Source organism: Pleurodeles waltl, chromosome 1_1, assembly GCF_031143425.1.
Source record: "Pleurodeles waltl isolate 20211129_DDA chromosome 1_1, aPleWal1.hap1.20221129, whole genome shotgun sequence".
NCBI lineage: Eukaryota > Metazoa > Chordata > Amphibia > Caudata > Salamandridae > Pleurodeles > Pleurodeles waltl.
The window spans coordinates 432,132,352-432,150,841 of record NC_090436.1 but is presented as its reverse complement, the minus strand read 5'-3'; the positions used below and the strand labels follow the sequence as shown (position 1 = coordinate 432,150,841).

The 18,490-nt window shown below is 44.6% G+C and overlaps 1 protein-coding gene across 1 annotated transcript in view; it reads right to left on the bottom strand.

The window, feature by feature from the left end:
* The window catches only part of MRPS27 (mitochondrial ribosomal protein S27), a 260,540-nt gene that overhangs the window by 58,134 nt on the left and 183,916 nt on the right, over positions 1 to 18,490 (bottom strand). The window contains exon 7 of the mRNA XM_069224131.1: positions 1,990 to 2,105. Within this exon, the coding sequence (XP_069080232.1) occupies positions 1,990 to 2,105 (116 nt within the window). The remainder of the gene's footprint in view (positions 1 to 1,989; positions 2,106 to 18,490) is intronic.

Below are 18,490 nucleotides of genomic sequence, written 5' to 3'. Positions count from 1 at the left end.
TGGATACTATGTGGAGCACCACTACCTTGCTCTAAGAGAACTTTGAACTGGAACAAAAAGTAGGTCAACTGGTCCACATTTATACAGTGACTGCAGCCAGTGGATGCAACTTCTCTGCCATCCCTTTTAAAGCCAATTTGGGCCGATTCCCTTTTCATGTGTCCACCACAGACTGTCTCTAGACTCAGGTTTTGTCTTTAGTGATGCCTTTCGCAGCAGGGTTGTGTTCAGGCTGGAGAATCCACAACAGAGGTACAAAGAGGTGTGAGCAGTGTGCACCTGACTATCAACAGCCACACCTGACAGTGATTAGAAGAGAGTCAAAAGGCTGATTCCCTTCTGAAACGACTATTCACACTCTTGTCAACAGCAACTGTAGTCCCACTATTCACCCCTAACATCCACCAAAACGGCAGCCGCAGGAAGACTGATCAACAACCCTCTGTATCAAAAAGGACCCAATTGAATTTTTATGGGAAAGTCTGCGTCCACTTTCCCCACTTCAGTGTCTTGGTTCCCTTCCTCCATTGTCAGGAACTTCAGCAACACACTTCCACTGTCTGGAAAGCAATGTTACCTCCATTTTGTGCATGTGAATAGGGCAGGATTTTCCAAAATGGAACCCACAGGCCAGTGTCACTCTTGTTCAGTGAATCACTCACCCAGCAAGTAATTCACTTCTCACGTGCAAGAAGCACAGCAGTAGGATTCTGTGTTTACTGCTGACAGCAGAAATATACAAGTGGGGCAGCAGGTTCCCACTAAGCAGCACATGTAAAAAGCCCTGGTCTCATTAGGATTCCTTCAAAACACGGTGTATTGCAACAGTCTTCCGTCACTACTGAGGGCTTGCTTGGTGTGCCCCACCTGCTCCAATACACGTTAGAATCAGTCTCATGTCAACGTGAGAACTAGGACTTCACGTACAAAGTAGATTAGCAGCAGACAGTGGCCAAAACATCCAGAAATGGGATACCAGATACTTTCATGTGGGCAGGCAGGGGACATGCAGCGGTCCTTCTTTGCAGACCCATATAAGGAAGGACCTCACGACACAAGTTACAAACTACCTCAGCCATCAGTGTTGCAGCCTGTGTGCCCAGTGACACCCTAACGGGATCTGACACTGGAAATCTACAAAAGTCCAGTAATCCAGAATTCCCAAACCCTCCCCGATAAAAACAGCACAAACCGTTTGGTTAGGCATATTGCACAGGGACTGAAAAAAGCCCAACCAGCAAACATGAAGTGTCATTCAGCAGAGCAGAAATGGGAGCAAATCCGGTATGGGACAGTTGCAGTGTCTAATCCAGAGAAGCTTAAATCCGTAGACATTTCTGAAATTTAGAGACCCAGGAGAACTCATTATGAAATAGTTAGCCTGTATCCCACACATTTTTGTTACCTGGAATGTGCTGCCAATCTCATGCAATGTCTTAAAAAACACTAAATGCTGGAATGTGTTGCCAAAATCAAATTTAACACAAATGAACTGCAAAGAAAGTAAAACCAAACAAACCACAGAAAACTAGAAAAAGTAACCAAATCGCTCTGCGTATTTTTTCTACTGTTCTGCTGACTTGGGTTTTCCTCGCCCCTCTGTGAAGCAGGCTGCGGCTGCAAATAGGCTTTCCAGTGACCCGAGCAACCCGAAAGAGAGTTGGAGCTGTGCTGAGATCCACATCACCCACTTTTCAGGACAGGCCACGCTGTACTGGATTCAATGTTCCCTTCACCAATGAGGATGAATTAAGACAACACTGTCGGTGCCAGGGAAGTAGAAACTATTAGAGGGTGGGGTACCCCGAGCACACCAGGACAAGGAGCCGGCAGCTGTAGAATGCTTCCTAGATGGGCCAGTACAGGTTGTTACCTAGTAAAACGACAGTGCACTGAAAATATAACTTATGGATAAATTACTTCTTGACTATGGATGCATTCACCATTTCTAATGCAGTCTGACTCGGGCTTTTTAAATTCGAGGTTTACCTTAAGATCAGGCTTGGCTTCGAGGTATTTAAGCAAGGCATAGAAAGAAAGAAGCTGTGTAGAAACGTCATCAAAACTTTCCTGAAGCATTATCTCAGTTACCACTAAAACAGCATCTGGTAAAACATAAAAGAGAAATAAATAAAATACAAATTAATATATAAACAGAATGTTAAACGGACTGCATTCCGAACATAACGGTTACAAGGCGAGAATATTGCTAAGCAAATAAACCTGAATACTGCCTGGAAATCTACAGACTCATGAGACAGGTGCTGAGCAAAATTCACAAGTGAGCAAGCCTAACGAGGAATTATACAAACAGTGGGCAATCATTAAATGAGCAAAAACTGCAGGGATACAAAGTATACACGAGACAATAGGAGGCAACTAATATCCATAACATAACTCCCAGGTGCGTATAGTGCAACACGGTGTTACTTCCAGTGTGAGTGTTCAGAGACACTGAACGATGAGGACAAAGCCCTACGTGGGGCAGGATACCTCGGTTAAATTGTGATAAACCCCAACACTGCACGTCACGGAGTAGCAAGTAACCTTCCGCCCTTTTAAGTCCCATACAGGTCACAAGTGGGTGCCAGCATGGCACCTGTACCCTTACCGTTCAATGAAAAATACCCCCACCTTTTAGCAAGCTGGAGGGGGGGGGTGGGGGGGGCACACACTAAGCCCTCAGCTCCAGACAAGGCAGTGGTGATAGTTATTAAATACACATCCCCTGTTTTTGGGCGGGGGGAGGAGGGGGTAAGACTACTAAAGTCACTCGCTGGGGTGGGGCGTTATGCTGAACGCCCTGCCCTTCCCAAAAACTCTGACAATGTTGGCAAACTGCACGAGGGGGCTGCCAGGGGCACGGCAGGCTGCGCTGAGAGTGGTCGCAAAGGAGAGACCACCGAGGGTCTGCAGGATAGGGGAGGAGGGCCCATGGAGGCTGCACGGGGCGGACCAGGATACCAGCGGACACGAGCAGTATAAGGCAGGGCTACACATAAGGGTGCAGGCACACAGAGCCATAAAAACGGGGGATGGGCAACATAGAGAGAGGCTGCAAGGCACAGCACGCAGGGGCTGCGTAGGGTGGGGGCAGTGGGGCACAGAAGCTTCGGGAGAAGAGGGAGCATACAAATGGGGTGAGGGGGAGGCATACAGGGGGGATTCAAGCAAGGTGGGAGGACAGGGAGGGTCTGGAGAGGACTGAGGGACAGCACAGAGGGGGAAGCACAGGTGGCGTAGGGTACAGTCTAGCAGGGCACAGAGGCTGCTGACAGCGTATGGAGAGCAGGCGAGGGACACAGAGCGGATGCAAGAGTCGGGCTGACGGAGACGCTACAGGTGAGGGGCAGGGTGACGCAGAGGATCTGCAAGGGAAACACTGTAGCGCCTGTAGGCAGGTGCACTAAGCAGTGGTAATGCAGGTGGAGGGTACGCAGATGGACGTCCGGGGGCAGAGGGGCACAGAGAGGCCAGCATAGGAGGGACAAGACGAGACAGATGCTGCAAGGGTAGGGTGACCAGACGCCCCTTATTTCACCGGACAGTCCCGGTTTTCAGAAGACTTTCCGGTGTCCCGACGTGTTTGTTAATTTTAAATAAATGTCCCGGTTTTTGGGGCAAATGTCAGGTCAACCTGCGAGGCAGAAGTGAAAGGTGTGCTCTCCTTTCACATGCAGCTCTAGAGCCTTAAATAATTTACGAAATATGTGCGTGTGGTCGGATATAAAAGTGAGACTAGGGCTTTAGTCCTACTTTTATGTCTGACATGTCCCACCACCACACCTCAACAAAACAAACATCCTCGGACACCACATCATACGTGCAAACCACCGACATCATGTCAACACACCTACTATACTATGCCAGCACCCACTATAACACGCCAACAAATACCGCAACACAGCCAGAATCATTCATCTGGAAATCCAGTATCATAGGAAACACAAAAAAGTTAAAAACTAAACTAAAGAGTTACGCTCCAGACGTCCAGTCCCCCGAGTCTCAGTGAGCCGCTCTGCACGAATGCACTTTAATTGATTTAGATGCGGCAGTAAGAGACTGCAGAAGATATCTGTGGAGCCTAAAAAGAAGTGCTGTCCCTTCCTCAGGGGGACATACTGGGTGCTTTCCCACTCTGAAGCGCCAAGTGGACGTGCTAAGGGGCCAGACATTCTGGCTAGTCTAACGCACAGATTGTCATTTTTAATGTGTTTTATTCTAATAAGAAGTGCCGTTTAACAGTCAAACAAACTATTTAAAGATCCAGAGAGGAAAGCATGTGGTTAAGTTAGTGAAACTTTTATATGATGGGAAAGAGAAACGATTGTTTAAGATTTATTATGAATAAAAAGGTGTTTCGTCAGCTAACCAGGAGTTTTCAAAAGGAAGTTTCTCCCCTAGTGAAAGAGATTGTGTCACATGCCCACACAGAGCTGCAACCGAGCAATACAAATTAACGGCACAAATCAGACTCGAACTTGTGTCAGCATCTGATAAAACAGAGGGCCTCACAAAAACTGAACCCGAGTTATTACGTCTCGGTTTCTCCACCACCTAATATGAACTTGCTAACTGTCCGGCGTAAACAATTGGATTATTGTGTGAAAGGGCGAGAACCCACTTCAAACAATGGTCCGGCTTCAGACCGGTGCAGCTGCACCTGGCACTGACCTCAGAGGGGACGTTTTGTTTAGAAATAACTTATGGGTTTACAAGCACCTATTGCAGAGTGCCATGTGTGTTTAGCAGTTTTTAGACAAAAATAAAAATGCCTAGATAACTCCGGTGAATAGTGTTCCTGCTGGAGACTTTTCCAGTCCAAACACTCTTAAAACATGGAGGACACAGGATTCTTGTACCTTCTAATCCTCATTTTCTTATGTAACATTTCCTATAGACTGATTTAAACAGATATGATTCATTGTCTCTCTATGATGTGTGATGTAAAGTGCTTTGACACCCTACTCTGGTATGAGTAGCACTAGACAATAAATGAAATGCAAGTGAGAGAGAGAGGCTATGGAGAGATGAGGGGCACTGCTGGAGGGTGGTAGCAATGGAATCTGTAGAGAAAGGAGTAATTAGGGGGTGCCAAAAAAGTTTGTCGCACCGGGTGTCACCAGTACTAAAGCCAGCCCTTATATTAACAGTCCTTATCAGGGTGAACCACAAAAGACACTCAATAAACTGGTGCTTAACCCTCTGTTAGCTCGGCACAGGAGCAGTCAGGCTTAACTTGGAGACAATGTGTAAAGTATTTATGCAGCACTCAAATTGTAATAAAGTGAAAACACAACACAAGAAGAATCCTAAACCATTAAAAACATAATATTTTAATAAATAAAAGGACACAAAAAATTGCAAAAATCCACATTTTAGACCCAGAGTTATGAGTTTTTTAAGCTTTAGGTAAAAATAGCACCAAAAGGCTTGAAGCATGAACTGCGGGTATCTGGTTGGGTCAGGACAAAGTCAAAAGTTCAAGCTGACTGCGATGGAGCCTGTGTTGGGTATGAGATAGGTTTGCTCTGCTGGGAGTATTATCTTTTTCCTTTGATGCTGAGGCTGCACGGTGCTGCAATGCAAGGCTCTGTGTCAGGTCTGTCGGGCCACTGATCAGGAGAAGGGCAGTGCTGTGATGCGATTCTCTGGGCCCGATCCAGTCTTGTGACACTGGACACTAGCAGAAAGGCACATTTGGCTAAAGCAGGACTTTGCCAACTTTCTATAAGTGACAGTTTCAAAACATCAATCTAAAAATCAGACTTTAATATTAAGGAGGATTTTACTTTACAATTACAATTAATGTTAGAAGTATTTTTCTTACTGCTCCCATAATGAATTTAACACTTATTAAACCAGTGTTAGTCCATGGGAGGCTAGCCTTACCAAAGTGAAAAACTACAGATGTCCTACTTTTTACATACAATGCACCCTGCCCTGTGAGCCTTTATGGCCTACCTGAGGGGTTACATAAGTATTAAAAAGGAAGATTAATGCCTGGCAAAAGGTTTATTTTGCCAGGCAGGAATGGCAGATATAAAACTGCAGATGACAGGCCCAGGCATGTTTTAAAGTGCTACCTTAGTGGATGGCCCATTGAGTGCTGCATCACACTAGGAGCACTTAATTTACATACATTGGGTACAAGTAGTAACATATATTAGGGACATATAATTAAATTAAATGTACCAATCAGTTTTACACCAATTTTACCATGTTTGGAAGGGATAGCACTTTACTACTGTCTAGCAGGAGTAAACTGTGCAGTGTTCTAAAGCCACTAAAAACAGGTTCAGCTATAGAAAGCAAAACACCTGGGGTGATGCTGCATCAAGGGCAACTGTCCAACATGGGGTAATAAGTATTAAGACATGAGTGACTCTAAGAATTGTACTAGATTCAGTCTCTTAGGTCCATTCCTACTTACCACTACTGTTTTAGGGTTTTACTCAGAGAAGGAGAAAGTGTGTCTCGACTTCTTGACCAACTCAATAATAAAGGTGACTGATTCATATTACCTTCCTTGTGACTAATTAGACCTATCTAATGCCATGGTTTTGAAGGTTTTAGTTGATCCTTCCATGAGATAAAATAATGTTGTTGTTATATCATCCCACACGTAAACAGTAACTACAGTAAAAGCAGTGGCTGCTCAGACTATTTCTGAGACAGCGGATAGCCTTGTTTCTCGAGAGCAATCAAGTACTATTGCCCTACCTGGGCATAATAATTGTGTTCCAATCCTGTGGAGACATAATGGGCTAAAGCAGCAGGTAACCTTAAAATTAAAAGGGAACAGATTTACTAGTTTACAAACTTTTCTCTGAACCCAATAACATTTGGAAGGAACAGATATCAAGCTGGAGTCTAATGAAGAGAAAGAGGGTGCAATGGTTACAGAACTTAATCTCTTTAAAATATGCCAAAAAGATAACACAAGTTATTGCCAATAGTGCAAAAACAACAAAAAAACAACAGCCTTGATTATCTAAATTAGAGTCCTGAAACTGAACATTTTAAAATCTACAGCATTGGTAAATAAGATGTAAAGCTAAATCACCAACAGAGGTGCCTTTAAATACTGAAGTAACAGGGTTTTCTGGGGGTAACTAAGGACTGAAGCTGGTGTCCAAACCATACCCAAAACACTGTTAAATTTAAATCAGAAGGCGAATGTCTTTGCTTCAGAGATTCAAGTGCCCTAGATAACTTTGTCCAGAACAGTGGACAGCGTTCAGTCTCTATTTATTTGGATAGTCATAATCCAAGTTCTGTACCCTAACCTCCGCATTTAATGTATGTCTTGATTTTATAGCTCTCTTCCCTGATAAGGGGGTATATTTAAATTTATTTAGATTGCTTGAATTGTTCTATTTTATCCATAATCTATAACTGCTCAAAAAACAAATATGTATTAAATGTGCATTTTCTATAAATCTTATCTTCCTGGTGGTAATTCACACGTTTCCGGGGTCACATTTGCAAATATAACCATTGTAAATTTGATAATCTAGAATTATTCACTGTAAAAGGTAATTGAGATTTTACCATCCCCTTAATCTGCGATAGACACTGACAATCCAGAGTGTCAATGACCTCTGCATAAATGTATATCTACTCGAGTTATAGGTAAAGAAGCCCATGTTGTGTCTACAACACTGAATTTAATGGCAGAACTGACTGGAGTGGAAGATCAGTGGTAGCTCCTGTGTATGTCCTAAACTCCATTATGGCATATATTAAGGATATTGTCAAGTATTGGCTTCCCAGGCTATTGAGTACTTCCACTATTACATGTTCTAATTTTCTAAAGGTTTTACAATGAACTCAGTATTGGGAGGTGGAACTCCTTAGGGCCGTAGAATCTGACCAAAGAAAATTATTTTCAGAAGGATCAAAATGCACCTATAATCAGTTTACAGGAAACATGGGGTGAACTATTGTGATTTTTAGAAATTAGATAGCCCCATACATATTTGGGTCCTCAATTGTGTTAAATGCTACATTCATCTGCGATTTCTCAACTGTTGTAACCTATTCTAACTATCTATTATGTCTCAAAACAACTATGCCTAGTCTTACTGTAAAGAAACATTTTGAAGTGCAACATTCAAGTACCCCCTGGGAGAGCTAAACATTATATTTAAAATTATGTTTTATAGAGATAAGCAATATTTATCATGTAGTTGAGTATACATGGAAAGTTTTGCTGGAGCTTTTAATACAAAGATTTTGCACTTGTTAATTAAGCTGTCTGAAAACAAATGATAACTCATGGGCCATGGCATACCAATACCTCTCCTAACAACATAAAAATCTGACGTGTGGTAAACAATTACTACTTGAATCAACAACATTGAGTTCCACGATTTTGAATAGGATGATGAAGGGTGTCATTCCAACTACAATTATTTAATTATTTCTTCTAGTCTAGTTTCATTAGCTTCAAATATGACAATAGTTTTTACAGATTTGAGTGATTATAATTTAATTCTCTGTTCAATGGATCCAATTATGCTATTTTCACAATATGAGATTTGCCCCATGGAGATTTAATGAGTACAAAAAGTAACGGTAGGGGAAAGTGGGCACAATGCTCAACAATTCAATTAAAAAGCTAAACTTGTAAAAACAATGGAAGTATGTTACATGTATCTGAAAGGGAATATTTCACTGAAGTATGATCAACTAATTCAATGTCTTGATGAAAGCACATCCAAAAAGAAAGTTCTAGGCAATTATAAACAGAGGCTTGGCCACATCTGGTATTGCTACATCTAAATCAAAGGAAGAAATAATTCTTTGCAGGACTCTGAATGAATTGATTCGCAATCAGTTTTTGGAGTAGAGAGATGGGTGTGCTACGCAGCTCGTGCACTTTAGCAAACATTTTCGTAATACCAGACAAATCGCAAGAGAAATACAAAAAGCACAGCTTGGTAGATGTTGACCAGGGTAGGGACTTCAGATAGCCATCGCATCGAGGGGAGGAGGGGGTTGCAATTTTACTGCAACAATGACTGGGACAATCTTCCAAAAGTCTACAATTTTTATTTTGGAAGGAGACTGGGGCAATTATATTTCAGAAAAATATCCCAGAAATGGAATGAAATCATTTAGAGAGGCGGAAATTACAAAATTGCTCCAAGTAAGTCCTTGTCACCTTGTTTGATCACAAGAAGTATTAACAGAATAAGACATACATTGGCTTTGGGCCCAGACGGGTTGCTTGTTACTGAAATAAAACAGCATCATGAAGTTTAGGGAACATTTTGGGGCCCCTGGTTAATAACAGTTATAATCAGGGTATAACTTTCTTGAAAAGGATGCATAATACTGCCCACATCCGAAAAGGATTCCAAAAAGCAGCCCCAAAGTTTTGCCTGCCAGCTCCTCTTTTGTTTTTCCTGCATATTTATCTTTTACTCAAGCTACTACATTTCTGTCATAAATTCCCCCCACACTTGGGTGGAAAGAAAATCAATATACAGCTTTACGCAGATGATATTCTGATCATGGATCTAATTCCTACTGACTTGCAACTGGCCCTTGCAAAACTTAATTTTTATGCATCTTTGCAGTAAGTAAATATCAATACAGAGGAAACAAAAGTTGTGATTTTTCATAAACATATGGTGAGATATATAATTGTTGTGCATCAAAATGGAGTAGGATTGAAAATAGTGCCTAATTATAAGTGTTTGGCTGTTGCAATGGAACATGATCTGAAATTCATGTTACACATTAAAACGTTTTCCTTTAGAAAATATTCATTTGTTATAGTTAACCGGCACTGAACATAAAGCTTGTGGAGCCATATTCATGTTAGAGGAGGGGTATTAAACATTGCTAAAACATGGGAAATTGTTCATATGGATGCAGAATTTAAGAAGATGGCTCTCCTCTCAAATTATGAGTTGCCACAGTTTATGATAAATTTCCAAACGCATGGTCTTCCTTTGAAGCACAACTATGCAAAATGGCATAGCACATGCTACGAAGACTATGTGCTAGAAATGTATTCATGGACCCAGGAACAGAAGCATGTATAATTAGTCTGTCCTGGCTTAACCACCTTAAGATGATGATATGCATGCATTTAACTTATTAGTAATAGTGTACACATTGCAGCTGACTATCTTCATTTTATATATAACCAGATGGCTGTGACAACTATTTATTAGATGTATACATTTTTAAAGGTTTTTCAGTCATGTGAATGTTAGGTATTGATTATGTTTATGTTATTCATTTGTTTGATAGGAGTATTGAGATCTAAATCAAATTTAAATACATAAAAGTCATGAAATTCTCAAGTCAACCTTATATCAAACCCCTAGCACATATCTTTTTGCAATGAAACACATCATTTAGACCAAAATCTCTTCACAATATAACACATCAACTGCATTTTACACCAACACAACCACCATCACATGCATGTCAACACATCCAACATGTCAACCCACCATAGTACGATGCAACATCTTCATACATGCATACAGCCACTATCATACAGCAACACATTCACCCATTCAACATATTACATGGGTGCACCAACATACATCCACACTCCCTATCAGACAGCCACACAGCCAAGACCATACACTCATAACCTCCAAAATAGGATTACATCCTTAATCACATGCCCACTCATCCACAATCATACATACACACATCCATCATACTCCAACCCACTGCCATCATACATTCAAACACCCACCATAGTACCCGAACAGATCCACCAACACACCCATTAGTGAATTAATGCAGGTTAGACTCTGCTCCTGCCAATTAATCAGCCTCCACTGATAGCTAACAAATAGCTTTGGATAGCCAATGAAATCCGTTTTAATCAGAAACACACATGTAAGTATAGTGTGACTTCGTTATTAACACACACTCGCAAGAGTCGTCTGGGCTCTGAGGAAGGGGTGAATGGAGGGGTCATTAAGAAGGCATCAGCAGGAATGCTAGTGCTCAAGGCATGAGTTTTTCACCCAATCATGTTGGAGTCCTAATCTCCTCCCCACCTTGGCTGGTTGATTTTAAATACTTACCAGAAATGTCTTCTTGGTACTGAAGAACAAAGCCACAATTTTCAAGCGAGTAGAAAATCGAAACAAGAAAGTTTTCAGACCTAAACTTCCTAATCTGTGGAAAAAGTTTATCACAGGGGTTTGATCCCAACAGTATTAAACATCTCCCTCCAACCAGCTCCTTTTTCATCTTAAGAACTTTTATCAGCAGCATGTTTTCCCGGTAAGGGGAGCAAACAAGAACATAAAAGCAAAAGTAGGAACACACCAGAATGGTAAGGTGCTTTTATACTACATGTCCTGTGGATCTTCTGGTCCATTGCCTAAAGTTTCTTCAGGCATGAGACATGATCATGCTTCGTCAGGTGATAAATCATCTAGATGGCTGCATTTTGCATTATTGAAGACTGGCCAGAACACAGTCTGGAAGCTTAACGTGGCACTGTTAAGGATATATTCAGGCACAAGGTGCACAGACACAAAAACTTATTGTTCCTATTGTCATTAATGCCACAAAGACGTGATAATGAAATAAAACTGTAAGATCATCTATCACACTTTAAAGCTTGATGGATAAGTGGCATGGTATGTGTGATTTTTAAAAGAAATGCAAAACAAAAGGTGGTGACAGAACATGCAAGGAAAAAATGGATCAAGGAGCACATGACTCAGCACTTTATCAGATGAGGATCAAAAACAGTATACATGTTGGTATTAAGGGACAAACTTAGTGAAATGCAAAGGAAATATACATTTGGTGTCCTAGTAAAATAAAAAAGTGCAGGATGGCTTTGGTGTGTTTTTAAAACCTGATGCTCTTTTCTTTAGTTTGCCGTGTATTTTTATGAATACTGTTTTCTGATATCAAACAATGTAGACAATGGCAATGATACACCAATCCTTGAGGGAGAGTCCTGTACCCAAGGGAGCTGCTGCACCAATCCTGAACAAGACTTGGCCATCTTCATACACCTTGCCTATAGATTGTACGTGCTCGAAGGCAGGTTAACAAAGACTGGTAAGACTGGTAAGCGAACAATGGGGGCAAGGCTTGGACAGCGAAGATGGCATGAAAGTTGTATTGGGGCTCCATCACGAAGCCCTGATTATCCTCCTTTTATACACCAGCAGGCATCGCATCGGATGTTGTAACACAACGGACTGCAGGTACCACAACCAGGAGTCTCTGAAGACACCTGCAGCTTGTGTGGAGGACCAGGCGCTACAATGGTGGAGGACGCCCGTTCTGCTGGTGCGCACAGCCTGGCCTGTTGGTGTGTTCAAGTGATGGCGGCTGCCGTCCTGGGCTGTGATATCGAGGCGGGAAGCTGGGGCGCCGAACCTACTTTGCCCCTGGGCAGGAGTCGGGCCCCCAGGTGTGGACCGATGTCCGGCGTGACGCCTGATGAGCCAGTGCTGGAGGGTGGCGATGAGTGGACCTGTGGCTGTGATAGGCAGGCAGTCTGTTGGGATGGCTCTCCCGTACCAACATGGCTGCGATTGTTGTACTGAGGCTGGGGTCTGCTGCATATTCCCAGTGAGATTCTGGTGGAGGCGGGAGCTGAGTGCTTGCTGATTGTCTGGCCCATTGCCACCCCAATCAGCGAGTAGTTCTTCGATCCTTTCCAGGGGCGGGGCACCATGGGCCTGCTTCGCAGAGAAAAGCACTTCTTTGAGTAGCCGCACCTACCTGATGTACACTGTCCTCCCACTGGCTGGGGTCCCTGTGCGGTGCTGCAGCTTGGTCATGGTGTGTGAGGGGGCTTATGGACAGTGAACACGCCCTGCACTTGCCCTCCCTCATGGAAGTATGTTTGTAGCAGGTCCACATTACATGTTACACGGCACTGCCAGGCTTTAATGACCGTATAGAGCCCAGAATGTGGGTACTACGCCACTGCGCAATCCCCTGAATCAACCAGGCATAACCTTTCCCCTTGTTATTTGAAGCACCTTTGTCCACATTTGCACCTATCCTTGCCGTGGTTGGTATGATTCTGCCGCTTACGGTGTGGGGCCAATTGCGCCTCTTTGAATATCTCCTGGTGCAAGAAAGCAGGCCTTCCTTCTTCAGGCCTACAACATGGATGGTGTTCCTTTACACAAGGGACTCCTCAGTGACGGTTGCTGCTTATGCTCCTTCGCTGTGCAGTCTTCTGCAAAGCCCAGCTGTTCTTTCAGCACAGATTGATTGTGTCTGATAAACTGGTAGCTAGCTGTTGCTGTCCTACAGACTACTCTACCTCACCCACTTGCACCAATCCAGGGTGCTTGTCCTCAATGACCAACGCCATGGATCATTTGTGTTCCAGAACTGGCGATAATTCCCCGGCGCCAAGCTCCATCTCCTCTACGTCCACAGGAAAAAAGCTGGATGCTGACTTGGAGGTGGAGCACCTTGGTAAATCCCAGGACCAAACGAGAACATCCTTGGAACACAAGATTGACAAAATAGTTGCCGATCTCACCCTGCTCCATGCCGACCATTGCAAGCTGGGACATACTCTGAATGACCTCACTCCTAAGTCCCGCCAGATGGCAACCTCTCTACAGACATTACTTGATCGTGTGACTGTCATGGAATGTAGAGCAGATGATGCTGAGAGACGTTCCAGAAGAAACAATATTTGCGTGGTGGGCCTCCCAGGAGGGTGGAAGGGTGGATACGTGATCTGGTCCTGTCTAAGGCACTCTCACAGTTCCTTTCCACTGAACAAGATCACTGGGGACCAGTGCGGCCTCCTCCGCCGGGGTCGAATCTAAGATCTCTACTGTTTCGCTTGCTTAATTACATGGACAGAAACTCTATACTATGTGAGACGGGGGTGCTCCCGGACATTAAAGTGAAAAATGCCAAAGTAATGATGTTCCCTAATTATACTATCACAGTGCAGAAATTGAGGAGTTCCTTTCTATTTAAGAAGCACCAGTTGCAAACCCTTAACTTGAGATACTCTCTTCTCTTCCCTGTGAGTTGTGGCCCAAGGGAAAACACGGTTTCTCAATGCCCATGAAGTAGCTTGAGAGTGGCTGGAATCGACAAGGCTGACCTGACAACAAACATCACCAAAGATTCAAGAGTGGATCACAGGAGTCACTGTCCGGCCACCGTCAAGGTGGAGAATGCAGCAAGAATCCCCCCTAACTGTCAGGCAATGCTCCTGATCTAGAACAAATTATACAGGACCGGTGTAGACTTTGTAAACTGCAGCAGCAACACAAGCTTCTAATCTTGACAAGGGTCTTAATAGTTCCAGCAGTGAAGATGGCTCTCTAAACAACAGTCTTTCTGAAACAGACTGTGGGGCGCCCCTGTGGCTGCTCTGCGGTAGTAGGCAGCCTTAAACCCCCATTGTCTACCAATGGCTCCCACTAATATTCTCATGTGGAGTGTGAGAGGTATACATATGGCTGCGCGTATGTACTCCATTTACTCATACCTTAATATACACTCCATTTTCATTGCACTCCTGCAGGAAAGGCACCTCACACGCCCAGAGACTACTAGGTTGCAGCGGCACTGGCGAAGAAAACAGTTTGCAACTCAGTTTTCCACATATGCTATGGGAAGCTTTTATACGGATTAGGTCAGGTACCCCCCCCTTTGTAGCCAACAAACACAACATCGACACTGAGGGTTGCTATACGTTTGTATAGCCAAACGCTCTTATTGGGGTCAATTTACGCACCAAACACAGAGCAAGTTCCTTTCTTTAACAAGCTGTCTGGTATCCTTTCTTGGTGAAGTGGCCTTCCATGGCTTATAGTTGATGACTTTAATATAGCAAATTGGAATATGCGTAGATCTATTGAAAGTGATCTTGCTCATGTGGAAGGTGCACTTCTGCAACATGAGACTCACGCGATCCATGATCATAGGGAGCAGCAAAGGTTAGCAAATAGGCACCAGGAGCATGCCTCCTTACTGGAGAGACTACGTTGCCTGAATTATGGAGCTCACTTAGCTCGCACACATGCCGTGGCTGAAAGGTCAGATTGATATTTAGCCTGGCTCATTCATCAAGACCAATCTCATACCCCTATTCTAACACTGCGTTCTGCCACAGGTTCTCTGCTTCACACCTAGAGTGAGGTACATAATGAATGTACGCAACATTATACATTCTTGTATCAATCGACTGTGAAGGCAGACTTTGAGGAATTCGTCGCATTCTTCTCCTCGCTCTCTTTGCCCTTTCTCACGACTGAGAAGTGGGCAGATCTGGAGGACCCTCTAACGCAGTGCCACCAAACTTGGAACACTTGCAGGGTTTGTCCTTGCCGTCGTCATTGCGTTGTGTGGTCCAGCTGCGACTTCTGGTTTGGGAGTTAGCAGCGGTCAGTGAAGTGACCCTCACTGGCTTGCTGGTTTCTTGCTGTTGAAGAGTGGTACCTCAACTCTGGAGGGAGTTCTATGGCTATTTTCGAAGCCTCACGGTCCTCTGGGGTTCTTTAGAGTTTTTCCAGCAGCTCCTCAGCGACGATTGGCAGGTCCTGGGTGCAGCAGGCAGGGTTTGGAACCTTTTCTTTGTTTCAGCAGGTCCACAGATCTCGTGCCTTGAATAGTCTTGGTGCTGGACTTCTTCTGTCCATCAAATCTGATTTCCTGGTCTAGAGATGCCCACTAAATACTGTATTTAGAGGGCATTTAAGGGGTAACCTGGTAGTGACCAATTGGTCACCTACCTTTGGGTGGCTACACTCACTAAAGTGACCACTTCTTGTGGGAAGGGTCACTTCCCTATCCCTGATTTACTATTTTCCTTCCGTCCAAGATGGAGGTAAATGAAAAGCAGTGCCTTTCTCGCAGGCAACACCTTAGGGCTGGTGCAAGCCAGTCGGGGCCACTCCTCCAAACCTTTGTGGAGTTTCCTGCCTTTTCTCCCGCCAGAAGTGGGGGTTAGCAAAGGGGGTGACCATCTGCTGCTAGCAGCTAGCCTGAGGGTCACGTTTCAAGGGTGGTAAGCCCTTTGAATCTCACCGCCCAGGCAGTGCACGTTTCTGAGGGCCGGGTGTTAGCACTAGGGAGCTTGTTCTCTCCCCCCAAGGTTTGTAGATTGGGTGTATGGAGGTGGCAGACTGGATAGGACCAGTCAACAACCATACCAGGGTAGTTAGCTTTTGCAGGGGGCACCTCTAAAGTGACCCCTGGGTACATTTAGGGATAAATTCAATACTGGTACCTGTTCGGATTTATCATTCTGAGTTGTTTGATACCAAACAACCCAGGATTCAAAGTGGCCATCATGTAGCTGGAAAACTCGTATTGACTAGTGTCCAGCACTTGTATTAAAAATGGCTGCTCTGTTCACTCACTTTGTCCCAGGTGTAGCAAGGACACAGTGGGGGCATATTGCTCATGCAGCTATGCCCTCACATATAATATTGTGCACCCTGCCTTAGGGCTGGAAGGCCTGCCAGAGGGATGTCTTATTCATAGTACAGAAAGTGTATGGCGGACAGGGCACCCAGGCAGTGTGCCATGTCGAGTTGGTGTTTTAGGTTTGCACCGCGACACCCCGCCAGCAATGGCAGTCCTGGGTGCATCTGGATGCATGGCCCTAGAGGGTGGCACAATCAGTGCTGCTCCCTTCAGGAGCCTACCCCTAGTAATCCATTACCTGGGTACCTAAGTACCTTTTACCAGGGACTTATAGTGGTAGCTAAAGGTGTATCCAATTGTGCCAATGTATCACAACAGTTTTAGGGAAAGAGCTCTGGTCCAGGGACTCTGGTTAGCTGGGGCCCTGGGCACTACAATTTTTAGGCTACATCATATATCAGTCAAAAAGTGGGGGGCTAACCATGTCAAAGAGAGGCTTTTTCTCACAGCTGGATGGCCCCTTCTGTTCGAGATACTATGCTGATGTGGTCTTGGCCCTCACTTTTTGGGAATATTGCAGTTGCTGTACGCACAGCCCCGATTAGAGTCAAGACTGGCTCTCTGGGCTGATCCTGGTCGGTAGGGGGACCCGGCATGGCTGCCCCCGCTCCCCATTGTGTTTTTTTGCTCTGACAATGGAACTCTGGTGTCGGGGAGAGGCCTGGGGTATCCCACTAAGCACCGGGCTACATCTTGCATCTCTTTATGCGGACGATCTCCTTTTATACTTAAGTGGATATCTTAAACGTCCCTGACAACATTGTGAAAACATTGCAACGTTTCGCTTCATTTCCTGGCCTATGAGTGAACTGGGCAAAGTCATGCTTATTTCCTTTCGGACCTGAATTGCCAGACCCAGGTCTCGCTTTCTCTGGAGTGCTTGTCCCCTGGCATCCCAGGACGTTCCGGTACTTGGGTGTTCGCATATACCATTCTTTGGAAGATTTGTATGACGTTAATCTCAGGCATGCAGTCGCATCTAGTCGAGCCCAGATGGCCACCTTTGCAGACGCTTCCACTGTCGGTGATAGGGTGAGTAGCCGTTTTGAAGATGGTGGTTCTTCCACAGCTTTTGGATTTTTTTCCAACATATCTTTAAATATCCCTACCAAGTTCTCTAGTGATCTTAAGCTCAGGATTAGGGAATGTATTTGGAACACGGGCTGCTGCAGAGTACCACTGGCAAAACTATATTCACCGCCAGATCCTGGTGGTCTCGCAGTGCCGAATCTAGAACAATATTATTTAGCCTCCCAATCACAATGGGTGGCTAGGTGGCTCTAGGGTTTACGTTTGTCAGACACGGCTATCATGCTACCACCCTGGGCGCTGTCCCATGTGTCCCACTTGTTCCATCCGATTACACGTACGAGGGCGCCAGACTCTGCCGTTATGCACCACTGTTATCGGGGGAGTCTCTACCTCAGGCATGCAATGGTTTCTTATGTACCAGCACTGGCTTTACTAGCTTTACGAGGCACTCCGAGGAATGCCACAACTACATCCACAGCAGAATTGGAGGACTGGCATGCTGTAGGAATGCACACATTGGGAGACCTTTATGACAAAGGCACTCTGACCCCCTTTGACATATTGACGGATGATACTGGCCTGCTGCCGAGACAGCTTCTTCTTTACTACTCTTTATTAGCGTCACTGATTCAGCACTGGGGGTACTTATCAACTGAGCTGCCAATTCACTTAGTGGTACAGTATCTGCAGGTCATGGGATCGGACAGGCACCCAGTGCGTTTGCTGGCTAGTTCACTATAAGCACACACTATACCCACACATGCCGCTCTATGCACCTGCTGGGAAGGCGACTTTGCCCGATGGATATGGAATGGGCCACAGCCCTGGAATGCCCCACTAACATACCGTGCAATGTAAGATTTAGTCTAATACAGTTTTATACAACACAGTGCCTATCTCACCCCGCCAAAATCAACCGATATTTCCTTGCCACTGATGCAGCCTTCCCCCGATGCGCACCGATGGTGGCAAACCTAGTTCATATGTTGTGGTCCTGCCCCTCCTTGCACTCTTATTGGCAGGGCGTATC